Source organism: Arachis ipaensis, chromosome B02 (assembly GCF_000816755.2).
Source record: "Arachis ipaensis cultivar K30076 chromosome B02, Araip1.1, whole genome shotgun sequence".
Classification (NCBI taxonomy): Eukaryota; Viridiplantae; Streptophyta; class Magnoliopsida; order Fabales; family Fabaceae; genus Arachis; species Arachis ipaensis.
Window position 1 is genome coordinate 12,907,843 of NC_029786.2, and position 18,437 is coordinate 12,926,279.

At 34.7% G+C, this 18,437-nt stretch overlaps 1 protein-coding gene and 3 pseudogenes across 2 annotated transcripts; 2 read left to right on the top strand and 2 right to left on the bottom strand.

The window, feature by feature from the left end:
* LOC107628182 (polyprenol reductase 2-like) lies at positions 1,191-3,629 on the top strand. Of its 2 annotated transcripts, XM_021113071.1 has the most exons (6): positions 1,192-1,398; positions 1,572-1,909; positions 2,668-2,902; positions 2,997-3,092; positions 3,205-3,276; positions 3,380-3,629. In XM_021113071.1, the coding sequence occupies exons 1-6, from the start codon at positions 1,231-1,233 to the stop codon at positions 3,482-3,484; spliced, it is 1,014 nt and encodes a 337-aa protein (XP_020968730.1). In that variant the 5' UTR covers positions 1,192-1,230; the 3' UTR covers positions 3,485-3,629. The 2 variants fall into 2 exon arrangements, with proteins under 2 accessions (XP_020968734.1, XP_020968730.1); XM_021113075.1 differs by lacking the exon at positions 3,205-3,276 and having other exon boundaries at positions 1,191-1,398.
* On the bottom strand, positions 5,325-7,911 carry LOC107626835 (annotated as a pseudogene).
* On the top strand, positions 8,781-10,976 carry LOC107626834 (annotated as a pseudogene).
* Positions 12,224-14,660, bottom strand: LOC107628180 (annotated as a pseudogene).

The following is an 18,437-nucleotide window of genomic DNA, read 5'->3' on the forward strand; positions in this document are numbered from 1 at the left end:
GTAAAAATGATAAATATTTAGTTATATATATGTATGTATGAAAAAAGATATACAAAAATAAAATTAGAATTAGGTAATGATGTCAAATTTTGTTTTTTGGTATTGTAATTTCTATATTTTCTTTTAAGCAACATTAATTGAACCTATTTGTTGGGTCTTGGAGTGCGATAAACCCAAAGACCCAAAAGGAAAAACATATAAACAAAGATAAAAATCACACCGTCTGCACTTAATAACCAATAAAAAAACCCAAGTGAGTTAATGACAAAAAAAAAGAACATAAGTGAGTCTAATTACGAATACAACATCCTATAGACTTCCTACAATATGTACCCAAGACTTATATAAAATATCGTATAAGAACTTGAGAAGTATTAAAATCACACCTATTAACTCTATAATACCCATAATACAAATAGACTTTTAACCCATCAATGAAATAATACTATATAAATTAAAATAAATGTTTGAAAGTGTTAAAAATTAGTTTTTAAATTAAAATTTACTTTGTATAAAATTGGTTTTTCTTTTAACTAATTTTTAAAAGAAAAATCAATTTTAAAATAAATCAATTTTTAAAAAGTAACCAATTTTTGTATAATTTTTTTTTATATAAAAATCAAATTAAAGTTGATTTTAAATCGATTAAAGTTGATTTTTGAATTAACCTTAGCTATGTACACCCGCTAACTCCCCTTTTTCTCATACCTAAGTTGGTAGCACAGTAGAATCAGGGAAGCTACAATCAAATTGGAGCATGCGACCAGCATTAGAAATTGTCCGTATTATCCACAATGAAAGCAAAAATGAATAGCATGAGCACGCATAAGCCGAGTTGAAGACTTTTTACGATCTGAGGCAGAGGTCTTCGTTACGTGGTGAGAAGCTGTAAAGGAAGACCTTCCAAGACAGGAATGATGAGGATAAGGGCCACCTTCCATGCCGATCACTGCATTCATTGATTCAGAGGCTTGGAGAGGGACACGTAATTTTGGGATGCAGATCGGGTTGGAGAGCTTGGAGTTTTTTGGGTCTGGGCCAGGTTATTTGTCTGGTCCGTGACCAAAAAGACAAAGTTGCTAGTTCGGTAGTTCCCACAGCTTACTCCTCATATCTTCCTTAACCTGACCCTAATGCTTTCATTTTATGTACCTCATCTTAGTCATCTACCTAGTACTCAAAATAACTATGTTTCTCTATTGAAGGTTCCATCATCATCATCTTATAGTAATGGAGTTGGAGATGCATACGATCCTTGCTCAATTGCTGAGACTAGCATGGATCGTTGGTACACTTCCCATTCTCATCGCTTCAATTCAAATTCCCAGACTCAACTTCCTCCATACAATCTTGTTGGGTTTTGCTAGAAGGGGAAAAATCATGCACTCATCTTCCCTGGTAAATATATCACTTTCACTCTCCTATATACCCTTTTCATTTTTATTACTTTTATCATTGTCATTGTATAAATTTTTTGCCTTTTACTGAAATGGATGTGAATATATGATCCATTTGATAATGGGGTGCTTGAAAGTTTGAAATTTTGCAATATATTTGATTTGACTTTGCAGAAATTCACGCTCCCTCAAAGATTCTTCTTGCACTTTTATATTGTTGCATCAATATGGACAACGTTCTTGCTTGATACAACTTGGTGTTATGCATACACAATGGTGCCATCGGTTAGGGAATCATCTGCATACTCTACCATTACAAGCTACTTGATTGGAGGCTCAGTTTTGAGAACTGGTTCAACTACAATGCTTCAGAGGCATGCTATTTGGCAAGCTGTTTTTCTTCTTTTGTTAATGGAAGCTCAAGTGTTGAGACGCCTATTTGAAACCATATATGTATTTAAATATAGCCCCTCTACCTGCATGCACATCCATGATTATCTCACTGGAATGTTGTAAGTTTATTTCATCATCTTTCAAATTTACCTTCCTTGAACTTCCTTACTCTTTTTTATTAGAATAATTTTGACTATTATATATTCCTATTGTCATGTGTGTGTGAAAGGCCTATTTCCTTGTTATTAATCTTAAATCATAGGCATTTCTCTAATAATCTTTGTTCTTATTGAATTACTTTTATTTGATTTCTTTTCTACATGCTACGAAATACATTTATTTATGCAGCTATTGTCATTATAATAGATAAGATTCAATTGTTCAGCTGCTATGCGTTTGTTATATCATAGTGTATAAATTGCCTTAAACTTTTTGGGGATGGGTATGACAATGTTCTAGTTGGCAAAAAGCTTTGTAGTTTACTAGTTTATGAATGAGACAACATGGAATTTAGATTTATGCTCCATGGAGACATTTTTTTGGAAGGTTTAGACTGGAAACATTGTGCACCGAACAAAAAGAAAAACCGAAACAGAAGAGAAACGCTAAGAGAAGTAAGGGAAAAGCAAGCAGAACCCTGCAATTTTGAATGGCTAATTCCATATATATGTAACTACTCCTAGGTAGATTTGAAGTGCTGCACGTTGATTTGAAATCTAAATCTAGTTTCAAGAATGAAGAGTCTTATGATCTGTTTCTTATATGAATAATGAATTCTGCATTTTCTTTTACTGTGCTTGTTATTTATCACTCACTGGTTGGATACATGCAAACACTAAAATGGGAATAATTGATTTGTTTGTTTTTATGAAGCTAGCTTCTACCTAGCAGCACCAATGTCGCTGTGTGCTGATTGCGCCTTCGATGTGTTGTACTTCCTAGTAAATCTAGTCACCAAGTTCATCGTCGTAGGCAAGGATCATATGCCACCAGTGGAGGTAGAACTTTGGCAAGTTGTAAATCCTCTTGTCAGACTTGGATGGAAGCATTGGATTGGTGCGACTGTTTTTTTCTGGGGTTGGATTCACCAACAAAGATGCCATAAGATTCTTGTATGTAGCATCCACTTGAAATTTTTGACATTGAAATCTTAACAGTCTTCCAATTTCCTATCATGTATTTGTCTGAATTTAATAATTTTGCTAGGGTTCGCTTCGAGATTCAAGACAAGCAGAGGAATATGCAATTCCTCACGGTGATTGGTTTGAAATTGTTTCCTCTCCACATTATCTCTCTGAAATGGTAACACTCCCCCCTCCCACCCTCCTTCCTCCTTTCTTTCCCATATTTGTTTTGCTTGTGCTATTATGTGACTCATGATGTTAAATATGGCTAATGTTTGACAATAATGAAGGTTATATACGGCAGTTTTGTTGTTGCCATTGGAGGATTCGATCTAACCATATGGCTACTACTTGTTTTTGTGGTAATACATAAATTGTAGATTAGCAAGATTTTCTAATTCTTTAAGGAAAAAAATGTTTAGTTGATTTTCTTTTTCTTTGACATGTTTCTTTCAATTGGTTCAGCTGGCAAATCTGTCATTTGCAGCAGTGAAAACACATAGATGGTATCATCAGAAATTTGAAGATTATCCAAGAAGTCGGTTTGCTGTTTTACCATATATTCTCTGAGATAATGAGACAAATAGACAATGCTTTTCATATTAGATTTAAGAAAAGCACTACGTTAATTCTCATAGATGTGCCTGTTCGTATGAACTTATTTAGTTTATAGAAAAAAGGCTTGTATTTAATATACTGAGATTTCTACACACGAAATTCATTAAAATTTTTTTTTCAAAGATAACATTTTCAAAAAGGTGTAAAGTAATCAAATGGATAAACAAATCTAATAGGGCTTAAAAAGATTGGCTTTCACAAAGTTTAATGATAATTCAAATCTAAAAAGATTCAAGAGCACTGATGTATTTGCATATTTTAAGGATCATACATGCCAACAAAAAAGAAAGTTCCTAAAAAAGGGAACTTTAGACTCAAGCAAAAAGATCGATTCCCCAAAACCTAGCTGGTTGGTTAGTTCTATATTTCTTGTCCATACTTTCGATGAGCTCCATGTCTTCTTTAGATAGCTCAAAATCAAACACCTAGATATTCTCTTTCAATCTTTCCAATTTCAATGATTTAGGAATGACAACAATGTTCCTTTGAATTCCCCAACGACGAGCAATTTGTGCAGCAGTCTTAGTGTATTTTTCAGCCAGACCCTGAAAGTCACACAAGTTAATTCGTTAATTCGGTTTCCAAAATCCTTTCAACTATAATAACAAAACAAATAATTCTTGTCTCATAAGGTGAGTTTTGCTAAATAGATTAAACAATGCTTTCATGTCCTATTGTAAATAAATCAGTCAAGTTCGCTTCTTAGAGATCCAACGAGTAGTTTGGAATAAATGATGCCAAGCTTTTGGTGTTTGGAACCTAGAATTGATAACTTACCTTTAGAACTTTGTGATCTAAACATCAAACTGTACCAAACCATTCTATATTAGCCGCAACACCTCCAAGAGGAGTATGGGCTGTGACACAAACCCCATGCTTCTGGCAAAACTTGACGAGCGAATCACGCTGGAAGTATGGGTGGGTGTCAATCTAATTCACAGCATGCTTGATCTTGGAATATGCTAAACAATCTCTGGTAAAAAAGATATCATAGTTGCTGCAAGAAAAACTCTTCATCATGTTCTATTTTGTATGAATAGACTGATCAATTTCTCTAGTAAATTGCTTCTAGAAATATCAAAGAATTAACCAAGCAACCAAGAACAGTGAAGATTGTTTTGCAGGACTAATTTTACCTGTTTCCAATGCTACGAACCAAGCCCATCGAAACAAGATCTTCCGTAGCACGCCAGGTAGTTTCCAGGGATATAGTGGTATCTATGTCTAACACCCCATCGTCACCCAAAGCACTATCAGTTGTACCAACACCTGCATGCATGTTAAATATCACACACATGAATTAGATGGCACAAATCTTATTACAATCTCAGACAACATAATCTGAATGAATATATTATTAGAGTTGTAAATAGCTATTAAATTAATTAATCACATGTAGAGTGATGTACAGTTAGTCAGTGCTGTCAAGTTAGTTAGGAAATTAGTTTTCAATTTTCTGCTTCTACTGACTCAGCACCATTCAGTTACTGAGTGTTGCTTCATGTATATGTATATATACTGTACTCTGCAGCTGAACAACATTGATTCCCTTCTTCATTTCACACTTCTAATATACATTTATAGAGACATGCCAGATGAAACATTTCCTTATCAGATAAGTTTGCCCGTCGCCATTAAAATAAATAAAGAAAAAATTTGATAAAGAAATGTTCAAAAATCAACTTTTTCTATAAACAAAATTAGTTCACACTAAAAGGCACATCTATGAGAATTAACGAAGTGGTTTACTTCAATGTATGATGAAAAAGCATTGTCTATTTGTCTCATTCTCTCAGAGAATATATAGTATAACAGCAAAGCGACAACTTGGATATATATAGCATTGTCTATTTTTCTCATTGTCTATTTGTCTCGTTATCTCAGAGAATATATAGTATACCACCTATGTGTTTCCACTGCTGCAAATGATAGATTTTCCAGCTGAACCAATTGAAAGAAACATGGCAAAGAAAAAAAATCAACTAAACATTTTTTCTCTTAAAGAATTAGAAAATCTTGCTAATCTACAATTTATGTTTTACCACAAAAACAAGTAGTAGCAATATGGTTAGATCGGATCCTCCAGTGGCAACAACAAATCTACCGTATATAACCTTTATTATTGTCAAACATTAGCCATATTCAACATCATGGGTCACATAATAGCATAAGAAAAACAGACATGGGAGAGAAAGGAGGAAGGATGGTGGGAAGGGGGAGTGTTACTGTTTCAGAGAGATAATGTGGAGAGGAAACAATTTCAAACCAATCACCTTGAGGAATTGCAGATTCCTCTGCATGTCTTGAATCTTGAAGCAAACCCTAGCAAAATTATTAAATTCAGACAAACAAATAATAGGAAATTGAAAGACTGTTAAGATTTCAATGTCAAAAGTTTCAAGTGGATGCTACATACAAGAATCTTATGACATCTTTGTTGATGAATCCAACCCCAGAAAAAATAGCCGCGCCAATCCAATACCTCCATCCAAGTCTAACGAGAGGATTTAAAACTTGCTAAAGTTCTACCTCCACTGGGGGCATATAATCCTTGCCTACGAAGATGAACTTGGTGACTAGAATTACTAGGAAGTAATACACATCTAAGGCACAATCAGCACACAGCGACATTGGTGCTGCTAGGTAGAAGCTAGCTTCGTAAAAATAAAAACAAATCAATCATTCCCATTTTAATGTTTGCTTGTGTCCAACCAGTGTGTGAAATAACAAGCATAATAAAAGAAAACGCAGAATTCATTATTCATCTAAGAAACAGATCATAAGACTCTTCATCTTTGAAATTAGATTAAGATTTCAAATCAACGTGCAGCACTTCAAATCTACCTAGGAGTAGTTACATATATATGGAATTAGCCATTCACAACTGTAGGGTTCTGCTTGCTTTTTCCATACTTCTCTTAGAGTTTCTCTTCTATTTCGACTTTTAGTTCGGTGTACAAGGTTTCCAGTCCAAACCTTCCAAAAAAATGTCTCCATGGAGCATAAATCCGAATTCCATGTTGTCTCATTCATAAACTAGTAAACTACAAAATTTTTTGCCAACTAGAACATTGTCATACCTATCCCCAAAAAGTTTAAGCCAATTTATACACTATGATATAGCAAACGCATAGCAGTTGAACAACAATTTAATCTTATCTATTTAAATGACAATAGCTATCATATATAAATGTATTTTGTAGCCTATAGAAAAGAAATCAAATCAAAGTAATTCAATAAGAACAAGGATTATCGGAGTAATGCACTATGATTTCAGATTAATAACAAGCAAATAGGCCTTTCACTCACACATCACCACATTAGGAATATAAAATAGTCAAAATTATTATAATAAAAAAGAGAAAGGGAGTTCAAGGGAGGTAAATTAGAAAGATTATGAAATAAACTTACAACATTCCAGTGAGATAACCAAGGATGTGCATGCGGGCAGAGGGGCTATATTTAAATACATATATGATTTCAAATAGTCTTCTCAGCACTTGAGCTTCGATTAACAAAAGAAGAAAAATAGCTTACCAAACAGCATGCCTCTAAAGGATTGTAGTTGAACCAGTTCTTAGAACTGAGCCTCCAATCAAGTAGCTTGTAATGGTACAGTATGCAGATGATTCCCTAACCGGTGGCACTATTGTGTATGCATAAAACCAAGTTGTAACAAGCAAGAACGTTGTCCATATTGATGCAACAATATAGAAGTGCAAGAAGAAGCTCTAAAGGAGCGTGAATTTTTGCTAAATCAAATCAAATATATTGCAAAGTTTTAAACTTTCTAGCACCCCATTATTAGATGGATGATATATTCACATCCTTGTCAGTAAAAGGCAAGAAATTTATATAATGACAATGATAAAAGTAATAAAAATGAAAAGGGTATATAGTAGAGTGAAAGTGATATATTTACCTGGAAAGATGAGTGTATATTTTTTCCCCTTCTAGAAAAACCCAACAAGATTGTATGGAGGAAGTTGAGTCTGGAAATTGGGATTGAAGCGATGAGAATGGAAAGTGTACCAGCGATCCATGCTAGTCTCTACAATTGAGCAAGGACCATATGCATCTCCAACTCCATTGCTACAAGATGATGATGATGATGGAACCTTCAACAGAAAAACATAGTTATTTTTGTGAATACTAGGTAGATGAGGTACATAAAATGAAAGCGTTAGGAACAAGTTAAGGAAGATATGAGGAGTAAGCGGTGGGAACGACCGAACTAGTAACTTTATCTTTTCGGTCACATAACCGGATAAATAACCTTGCCCATCCTCAAAAAACTCTGAGCCCTCCAACCCGACCTGGATACCAAAATTACGTTTTCCTCTCCAATCCTCTGAATCAATGGACGTAGTGATCGGCATGGAAGGTGGCCCTCATCCTCATCGTTCCTATCTTGGAAGGACTTCCCTTACAGCTTCTCACCACGCTGCGAAGACCTCTGCCTCAGAACGCAAAATGTCTTCAAATCGGCTTATGCGTGCTCATGCTATTCATTCTTGCTTTCATTGTGGATAATATGCACAATTTCTAATGCTGGTTTCATGCTCTAATTTGATTGTAGCTTCCCTAATTCTATTGTGCTACCAACTTAGGTATGAGAAAAAAAGGGAGTAACTAGGGGTGTACATGGCTAAGGTTAATTCAAAAACAAAGTTTAATCGGTTTAAAACCAACTTTAATTTGGTTATTAAAATGAAGTTTTATATTTTTATCATTTTAATATTAACCGATTAAAGTTATTTTTTGAATTAAACTTAGCCATGTACCCACGCTAGTTACTCCCCTTTTCTTAGACCTAAGTTGGTAGCGCAGCAGAATTAGGGAAGCTACAATCAAATTGGAGCATGCGACTAGCATTAGAAATTATGCGTATTATTCACAATGAAAGCAAGAACGAATAGCATGAGCATGCTAAGTCGAGTTTAAGACTTTATGCGATCTGCGGCAGAGGTCTTCGCTGCGTGGTGAGAAGCTGTAAGGGAAGACCTTCCAGGACAGGAACGATGAGGATGAAGGCCACCTTCCATGCCAATAATTGCATCCATTGATTCAGAAGATTGGAGAGGGAAACTTAATTTTGGGATCCAGGTCGGGTTGGAGAGCTTGGAGTTTTTTAGGTCTGGGCTTGGTTATTTGCCCGGATCTGTGACCAAAAAGATAAAATTGCTAGTTCGGTAGTTTCCACCGCTTACTCCTCGTATCTTCCTTAACCTGCCCGCTTTCATTCTATGTACCTCATCTACCTAGTACTCACATAAATAACTATGTTTCTCTGTTGAAGGTTCCATCATCATCATCTTATAGTAATGGTGTTGGAGATGAATACAATCCATGCTCAATTGCAGAGACAAGCATGGATTGCTGGTACACTTTCCATTCTCATCGCTTCAATCCCAATTTCCAGACTCAACTTCCTCCAAACAATCTTGTTGGATTTTGCTAGAAGGGGAAAAATCATGCATTCATTTTTTCAGGTAAATATATCACTTTCACTCTATTATATACCCTTTTCATTTTTATTACTTTTATCATTGTCGTTGTATAAATTTCTTGCCTTTTACCGAAATGGATGTGAATATATGATCCATCTAATATTGGGATGCTTGAAAGTTTGAAGCTTTGCAATATATTTGATTTGACTTTGCAGAAATTCACGCTCCTTTAGAGATTCTTCCTGCACTTCTACATTGTTGCATCAATACGGACAACGTTCTTGCTTGTTACAACTTGGTGTTATGCATACACCATGGTACCATCAGGTAGGGAATCATCGGCATACTCTACCATTACAAGCTACTTGATCGGAGGCTCAGTTCTGAGAACTGGTTCAACTACAATGCTTCAGAGCCATGCTGTTGGCAAGCTATTTTGCTTCTTTTGTTAATGGAAGTTCAAGTGTTGAGACGCCTATTTGAAACCATCTCTGTGTTTAAATATATCCCCTCTGCCCGCATGCACATCCTTGGTTATCTCACGGGAATGTTGTAAGTTTATTTCATAATCTTTCTAATTTACCTCCCTTGAACTCCCTTTCTCTTTTTTATTAGAATAATTTTGACTATTATATATTCCTAATGTGGTGATGTGTGTGTGAAAGGCCTATTTGCTTGTTATTAATCTGAAATCATAGTACATTACTCTGATAATCTTTGTTCTTATTGAATTACATTGATTTGATTTACTTTTTACAGGCTACAATACACATTTATTTATAACAGCTATTGTCATTTTAATAGATAAGATTCCATTGTTGTTCAGCTGCTATGCGTTTGCTATATCATAGTGTATAAATTGCATTAAACTTTTTGGGCATGGGTATGACAATGTTCTAGTTGGCAAAAAGTTTTGTAGTTTACTAGTTTATGAATGAGACAACATGGAATTCAGATTTTGCTCCATGGAGACATTTTTTTGGAATGATTGGACTGGAAACCTTGTGCACCGAACTAAAAGAAAAACCGAAACAGAAGAGAAACGCTAAGAGAAGTATGGGAAAAGCAAGCAGAACCCTACAGTTGTGAATGGCTAATTCCATTTATATGTAACTACTCATAGGTAGATTTGAGGTGCTGAACGTTGATTTGAAATCTTAATCTAGTTTCACGGATGAAGAGTCTTATAATCATTTCTTAGTTGAATAATGAATTCTACATTTTCTTTTACTATGCTTGTTATTTATCACTCATTGGTTAGACACAAGCAAACACTAAAATGGGAATGATTGATTTGTTTGTTTTTACGAAGCTAGCTTCTACCTAGTAGCACCAATGTCGCTGTGTACTGATTGCGCCTTAGATGTGTTTTACTTCCTAGAAATTCTATTCACCAAGTTCATCATCGTAGGCAAGGATCATATGCCACCAGTGGAGGTAGAACTTTGGCAAGTTGTAAATCCTCTCGTCAGACTTGGATGGAGGCATTGGATTGGCGCGGCTGTTCTTTTCTTGGGTTGGATTCATCAACAAAGATGCCATAAGATTCTTGTATGTAGCATCCACTTGAAACTTTTGACATTGAAATCTTAACCGTCTTTCAATTTTTTGTCGTGTGTTTGTCTGAATTTAATAATTTTGCTAGGGTTCGCTTCGGGATCCAAGACAAGCAGAGGAATATGCAATTCCTCACGATGCATTGGTTTGAAATTGTTTCCTCTCTACATTATCTCTCTGAAATGGTAACACTCCCCCCCTCCCACCATCCTTCCTCCTTTCTCTCCTATATATGTTTTCCTTATGGCCATCATGTGACCATGATGTTGAATATGGCTTAGGTTTGGCTAACTAACCTGACACAACTGACTAACTGTACATCACTCTGCATGTGATTAATTAACTTAACAGTTATTTACAACTCTAGTAATATATTCATTCAGATTATGTTGTTTGAGATTGTAAGAAGATTTGTGCCATCTAATTCATGTGTGTGATATTTAACATGTATGCAGCTGTTGGTACAACTGATAGTGCTTTGGGTGACGATGGGGTGTTGGAGATAGATACCCCTATATACCTGGAAACTACCTGGCGTGCTACGGAAGATCTTGTTTTGATGGGCTTGGTTCGTAGCATTGGAATCAGGTAAAATTAGTCTTGCAAAACAATCTTCACTGTTATTGGTTGCTTGGTTAATTCTTTGATATTTCTAGAAGCAATTTACTAGAGAAATTGATCATTCTATTCATGCAAAATAGAACATGATGAAGAGTTTTTCTTGCAGCAACTATGATATCTTTCTTACCAGAGATTGTTTAGCATATTCCAAGTTAAAGCCTGTTGTGAATCAGATTGAAACCCACCCATACTTCCAGCGTGATTTGCTCATCAAGTTTTGCCGAAGCATGGGGTTTGTGTCACAGCCCATACTCCTCTTGGAGGTGCTGCGGCTAATTCAGAATGGTTTGGTACAGTTTCATGTTTAGATGACCAAGTTCTAAAGGTAAGTTATCAATTCTAGTTTCCAAACACCAAAATCCTAGCATCATTTATTCAAAACTACTCGTTGGATCTCTAAGAAGTGAACTTGACCGATTTATTTACAATAGGACATGAAAGCATTGTTTAATCTATTTAGCGAAACTCACCTTATGAGATAAGAATAAGTTGTTTTGTTATTATAGTTGAAAGGATTTTGGAAACCGAATTAACAAATTAACTTGTGTGACTTTTAGGATCTGGCTGAAAAATACAAAAACACTGCTGCACAAATTTCTCTTAGTTGGGGCATTCAAAGGAACACTGTTGTCATTCCTAAATCATCAAAATTGGAAAGATTGAAAGAGAATATCCAGGTGTTTTATTTTGAGCTATCTAAAGAGGACATGGAGCTCATCGGAAGTATGGTCAAGAAATATAGGACTAACCAACCATCCAGGTTTTAGGGAATCGATATTTTTGCTTGAGTCTACGGTTCCCTTTTTTAGGATATTTTTCTTTTTGTTGGCATGTATGATCTTTAAAATATGCAAATACATCAGGGTTCTTGAATTTTTTTAGATTTGAATTATCATTAAACTTTGTGAAAGCCAATCTTTTTAAGCCCCATTAGATTTGCTTATCTAAACTATGCTTGGTGATGACTAAAAAATCACTTGAGGCAATAGGTGCCCTAAATAAGAATCCAGAAAAATTTATTGCTCAACTTGTTTATCCTTTTGTTTACTTTACACCTTTCTAGAAATGTTAACTTTGAAAAAAATTTATAAATGAATTTCGTGTGTAGAAATTCCAGTATATTAAATACAAGCCATTTTCTATAAACTAAATAAGTTCATATGAACAGGCACATCTATCGGAATTAACGAAGTGCTTTACTTCAATCTAACCCGAAAAGCATTGTCTATTTGTCTCATTATCTCAGATAATATATGGTATAACAACAAACCAACTACTTGGATAATCTTTAAATTTCTGATGATACCACCTATGTGTTTCTACTGTTGCAAATGACAGATTTGCCAGCTGAACCAATTGAAAGAAACCTGGCAAAGAAAAAAATCAACTTAACATTTTTCCCTTCAAGACTAAGAAAATCTTGCTAATCTACAATTTGTGTATTACCACAAAAACAAGTAGTAGCCATATGGTTAGATCGGATCATCCAGTGGCAATAACAAAACTGTCGTATATAACCTTTATTATTGTCAAACATTAGCCATATTCAACATCATGGGTCACATAATAGTATAAGAAAAACAGACATGGGAGAGAAAGGAGGAAGGAGGGTGGGAGGGGGGAGTGTTACCATTTTAGAGAGATAATATGGAGAGGAAACAATTTCAAACCAATCACCATGAGGAATTGCATATTCCTCTGCTTGTCATGAATCTCGAAGCTAACCCTAGCAAAATTATTAAATTCAAACAAACATAAGACAATAAATTGAAAGAATGTTAAGATTTCAATGTCAAAAGTTTTAAGTGGATGTTACATACACGAATCTTATGGCATCTTTGTTGATGAATCCAACCCTACAAAAAAACAGCCGTGCCAATCCAATGCCTCCATCCAAGTCTAACGAGAGCATTTACAACTTGCTAAAGTTCTACCTCCACTTGTGGCATATAATCCTTGCCTACAACGATAAACTTGGTGACTACACGTACTAGGAAGTAAAACACATCTAAGGCACAATCAGCACACAACGACATTGGTGCTGCTAGGTAGAAGCTAGCTTCGTAAAAACAAACAAATCAATCATTCCCATTTTAGTGATTGCTTGTGTCCAACCAGTGAGTGATCAATAACAAGCAAAGTAAAAGAAAATGCAGAATTCATTATTCATCTAAGAAATAGATCATAAGACTCTTCATGCTTGAAGCTAGATTAAGATTTCAAATCAACGTCCAGCACTTCAAATCTACCTAGGAGTAGTTACATATATATGGAATTAGCCATTCACAACTGCAGGGTTCTACTTGCTTTTTCCATACTTCTCTTAGAGTTTCTCTTCTGTTTCGATTTTTCTTTTAGTTCGCTGCACAAGGTTTCCAGTCCAAACCTTCCAAAAAAATGTCTCCATGGAGCATGAATTTGAATTCCATGTTGTCGCATTCATAAACTAGCAAACTACAAAACTTTTTGCCAACTAGAACATTGTCATACCCATCCACAAAAAGTTTAAGGCAATTTATACACTATGATATAGCAAACACATAGCAGCTGAACAACAATTGAATATTATCTATTAAAATGACAATAGCTTTCATAAATAAAAGTAATTCGTAGCCTGTAGAAAAGAAATCAAATCAAAGTAATTCAATAAGAACAAAGATTATCAGAGTAATACACTATGATTTCAGATTAATAACAAGCAAATAGGCCTTTCACACACACATCACCGCATTAGGAATATATAATAGTCAAAATTATTCTAATAAAAAAGAGAAAGGGAGTTCAACGGAGGTAAATTAGAAAGATTATGAAATAAACTTACAACATTCAAGTGAGATAACCAAGGATGTGCATACAGGCAGAGGGGATATATTTAAATACATATATGATTTCAAATAGGCGTCTCAGCACTTGAGCTTCCATTAACAAAAGAAGAAAAATAGCTTGCCAAACAGCATGCCTCTGAAGCATTGTAGTTGAACCAGTTCTCAAAACTGAGCCTCCGATCAAGTAGCTTGTAATGGTAGAGTATGCAGATGATTCCCTAACCGGTGGCACCATTATCTATGCATAAGACCAAGTTGTAACAAGCAAGAACCTTGTCCATATTGATGCAACAATATAAAAGTGCAAGAAGAATCTTTGAGGGATTGTGAATTTCTGCAAAGTCAAATCAAATATATTGCAAAGTTTCAAACTTTCAAGCACCCCATTATTAGATGGATCATATATTCACATCCATTTCAGTAAGAGGAAAGAAATTTATACAATGACAATGATAAAAGTAATAAAAATGAAAAGGATATATAGTAGAGTGAAAGTGATATATTTACCTGGGAAGATGAGTGCATGATTTTTCCCCTTCTAGCAAAACCCAACCAAATTATATGGAGGAAGTTGAGTTTGAAAATTGGGATTAAAGCGATGAGAATGTGAAGTGTACCAGCTAACCATGCTAGTCTCAGCAATTAAGCAAGGATCGTATGCATCTCCAACTCCATTACTATAAGATGATGATGAAGGATCCTTCAACAGAGAAACATAGTTATTTTTGTTAGTACTACGTAGATGAGGTACATAAAATGAAAGCGTTAGGGGCCGGTTAAGGAAGACACGAGGAGTAAGCGGTGGAAACTACCGAACTAACAACTTTATCGTTTAGGTCACGGACCTGGACAAATAACTTGGCCCAGACCCGAAAAATTCCAAGCCCTCCAACCCGACCTAGATCCCAAAATTACATTTCCCTCTCCAAGCCTCTGAATCAATGGATGCATTGATCGGCATGGAAGGTGGCCCTCATCCTTATCATTCCTATCTTGGAAGGTCTTCCCTTACAGCTTCTCACCACGCAGCGAAAACCTCTACCTCAGATCGCAGAAAGTCTTCAACTCGACTTATGCATACTCATACTATTCATTCTTGCTTTCATTGTGGATAATATGCACAATTTCTAATGCTGGTTGTATGCTCCAATTTGATTGTAGCGTCCGTAATTCCACTGTGCTACTAACTTAGGTATGAGAAAAAAGAGGAGTAACTAGGGGGTGTACATGGCTAAGGTTAATTCAAAAATCAAGTTTTATCGATTTAAAACCAACTTTAATTTGGTTATTAAAATCAAGTTCTATATTTTTATCATTTTAAAATTAACCGATTAAAGTTGTTTTTTGAATAAACCTTAGCCATGTACCCCCGCTAGTTACTCCCCTTTTTCTCATACCTAAGTTGGTAGCGCAGCAGAATTAGGGAAGGTACAATCAAATTGGAACATGCAACCAGCAATAGAAATTGTGCATATTATCCACAATGAAAGTAAGAATGAATAGCATGAGCACTCATAAGTCGAGTTGAAGACTTTCTGCAATCTGAGGCAGAGGTCTTCGCTATGTGGTAAGAAGCTGTAAGGGAAGACCTTCCAAGACAGGAACGATGAGGATGAGAGCCACCTTCCATGCTGATCACTGCGTCCATTGATTCAGAGGCTTAGAGAGGGAAACATAATTTTGGGATCCAGGTCGGGTTGGAGGGCTTGGAATTTTTTGGGTCTGGGCTAGGTTATTTGCCTGGGTCCATGACCAAAAAAATAAAGTTGCTAGTTTGGTAGTTCCCACCGCTTACTCCTCGTATCTTCCCTAACCTTCCCCTAACGCTTTCATTTTATGTACCTCATCTACCTAGTACTCACAAAAATAACTATGTTTCTCTGTTGAAGGTTCCATCATCATCATCATCTTATAGTAATGGAGTTGGAGATGCATACGATCCTTGCTTAATTGCTGAGACTAGCATGGTTAGCTGGTACACTTTCCATTCTCATCACTTTAATCCCAATTTCCAAACTCAACTTCCTCCATATAATCCGGTTGGGTTTTGCTAGAAGGAAAAAAATCATGCACTCGTCTTCCCAGGTAAATATATCACTTTCACTCTACTATATATCCTTTTCACTTTCATTTTTATTACTATATATCCTTTTTATTTTTATTCAAACCAATCACCGTGAGGAATTGCATATTCCTCTGCTTCTCTTGAATCTCGAAGCGAACCCTAGCAAAATTATTAAATTCAAACAAACACACAACAGGAAATTCAAAGACTGTTAAGATTTCAATGTCAAAAGTTTCAAGTGGATGCTACATACAAGAATTTTATGGCATCTTTGTTGATGAATCAAACCCCAGAAAAGAACAACCGTGCCAATCCAATGCCTCCATCCAAGTCTAACGAGTGGATTCACACACACATCACCACATTATGAATAGATAATAGTCAAATTATTCTAATAAAAAAGAGAAAGGGAGTTCAAGGGAGGTAAATTATAAAGATTATGAAATAAACTTACAACATTCCAGTGAGATAACCAAGGATGTGCATGTGGGCAAAGGATCTATATTTAAATGCATATATGATTTCAAATAGGCGTCTCAACACTTGAGTTTCCATTAACAAAATGAAAAGGGTATATAGGAGAGTAAAAGTGATATATTTACCTGGGAAGATGGGTGCATGATTTTTCCCCTTCTAGCAAAACCCAACGAGATTATATGGAGGAAGTTGAGTCTGGGAATTGGGATTGAAGCGATGAGAATGGGAAGTATACCAACAATCTATGCTAGTCTCAGCGCAAGGACCGTATGCATCTCCAACTCCATTACTATAAGATGATGATGATGGAACCTTCAACAGAAAAACATAGTTATTTTTGTGGGTACTAGATAGATGAGGTACATAAAATGAGAGCGTTAGGGACAGGTTAAGGAAGATACAAGGAGTAAGCGGTGGGAACTACTGAACTAGCAAATTTATCTTTTTGGTCACGAACCTAGACAAATAACCTGGCTCAGACCTGAAAAACTCCATGCCTTCCAACCCGACCTGGATCCCAAAGTTACGTTTCCCTCTCCAAGCCTCTGAATCAATGGACGCAGTGATAAGCATGGAAGGTGGCCCTCATCCTCATCGTTTCTGTCTTTGAAGGATTTTCCTTACAGCTTCTCACCGCGCAGCGAAGACCTCATATCACAGAAAGTCTTCAACTTGGATTATGCGTGGTTATGCTATTCATTCTTGCCTTCATTGTGGATAACACGCATAATTTCTAATGCTGGTTGCATGCTCCAATTTGATTGTAGCTTTCCTAATTTGCTGCACTACCAACTTAGGTCTGTGAAAAAGCGAAATAAATAACGAGTGTACATGGATAAGGTTAATTCAAAAATCAAGTTTAATCGGTTTAAAATGATAAAAATATAAAACTGATTATTAATTGATTATAAAATTATTAAATTGGTTTTAAAAATAAAAACCAGATTTTATGTAAAATTCAGTTTTTATACAAAAATTGATTACTTTTTAAACATTGATTTATTTTAAAATTGATTTTTCTTTTAAAAACTAGTTAAAAGAAAATCCAATTTTATACCAAGTAAATCTTAATTTAAAAACTAGTTTTTAACACTTTCAAAAATTTATTTTAATTTATATAGTATTATTTTATTGATGGATTAAAAGTTATTAATTGATTATAAAATTATTAAATTGGTTTTAAAAATAAAAACCAGATTTTATGTAAAATTCAGTTTTTATACAAAAATTGATTACTTTTTAAACATTGATTTATTTTAAAATTGATTTTTCTTTTAAAAACTAGTTAAAAGAAAATCCAATTTTATACCAAGTAAATCTTAATTTAAAAACTAGTTTTTAACACTTTCAAAAATTTATTTTAATTTATATAGTATTATTTCATTGATGGGTTAAAAGTCTATTTGTATTATGGGTATTATAGAGTTAATAGGTGTGATTTTAATACTTTTTAAGTTCTTATACGATATTTTATATACTTATTTAGTTTTAGTTTTGGTTAACTGGTTATGGTTTTAAAAATTATTTTAAAAAATTGGGTATTCAAAATATAGTTATAATTTTTTTAATCGGGTCCATATTGTAGGAAGCCTATAGGATGTTGTATTCGTAATTAGACTCACGTATTTTCATTTTTTTTATTATGGACTCACTTGTGTTTTTGATTGGTTATTTAGTGCAGACTGTATCTTTTTTATCTTTGTTTATATGATTTTGGTCTTTGGATTTATCGCACTCCAAGACCCCAAAAAATAGGTTCAATTAATGCCGCTTAAAACATTAATCAAAAAAATTAATGCCGCTTAAAAGAAAATATAGCAAGTCCAAAAAAAAAAAAACGAAAATATAGAATTACAATGCCAAAAACAAAAATTGACATCATTGCCTAATTTTATTTTCATATAATATCT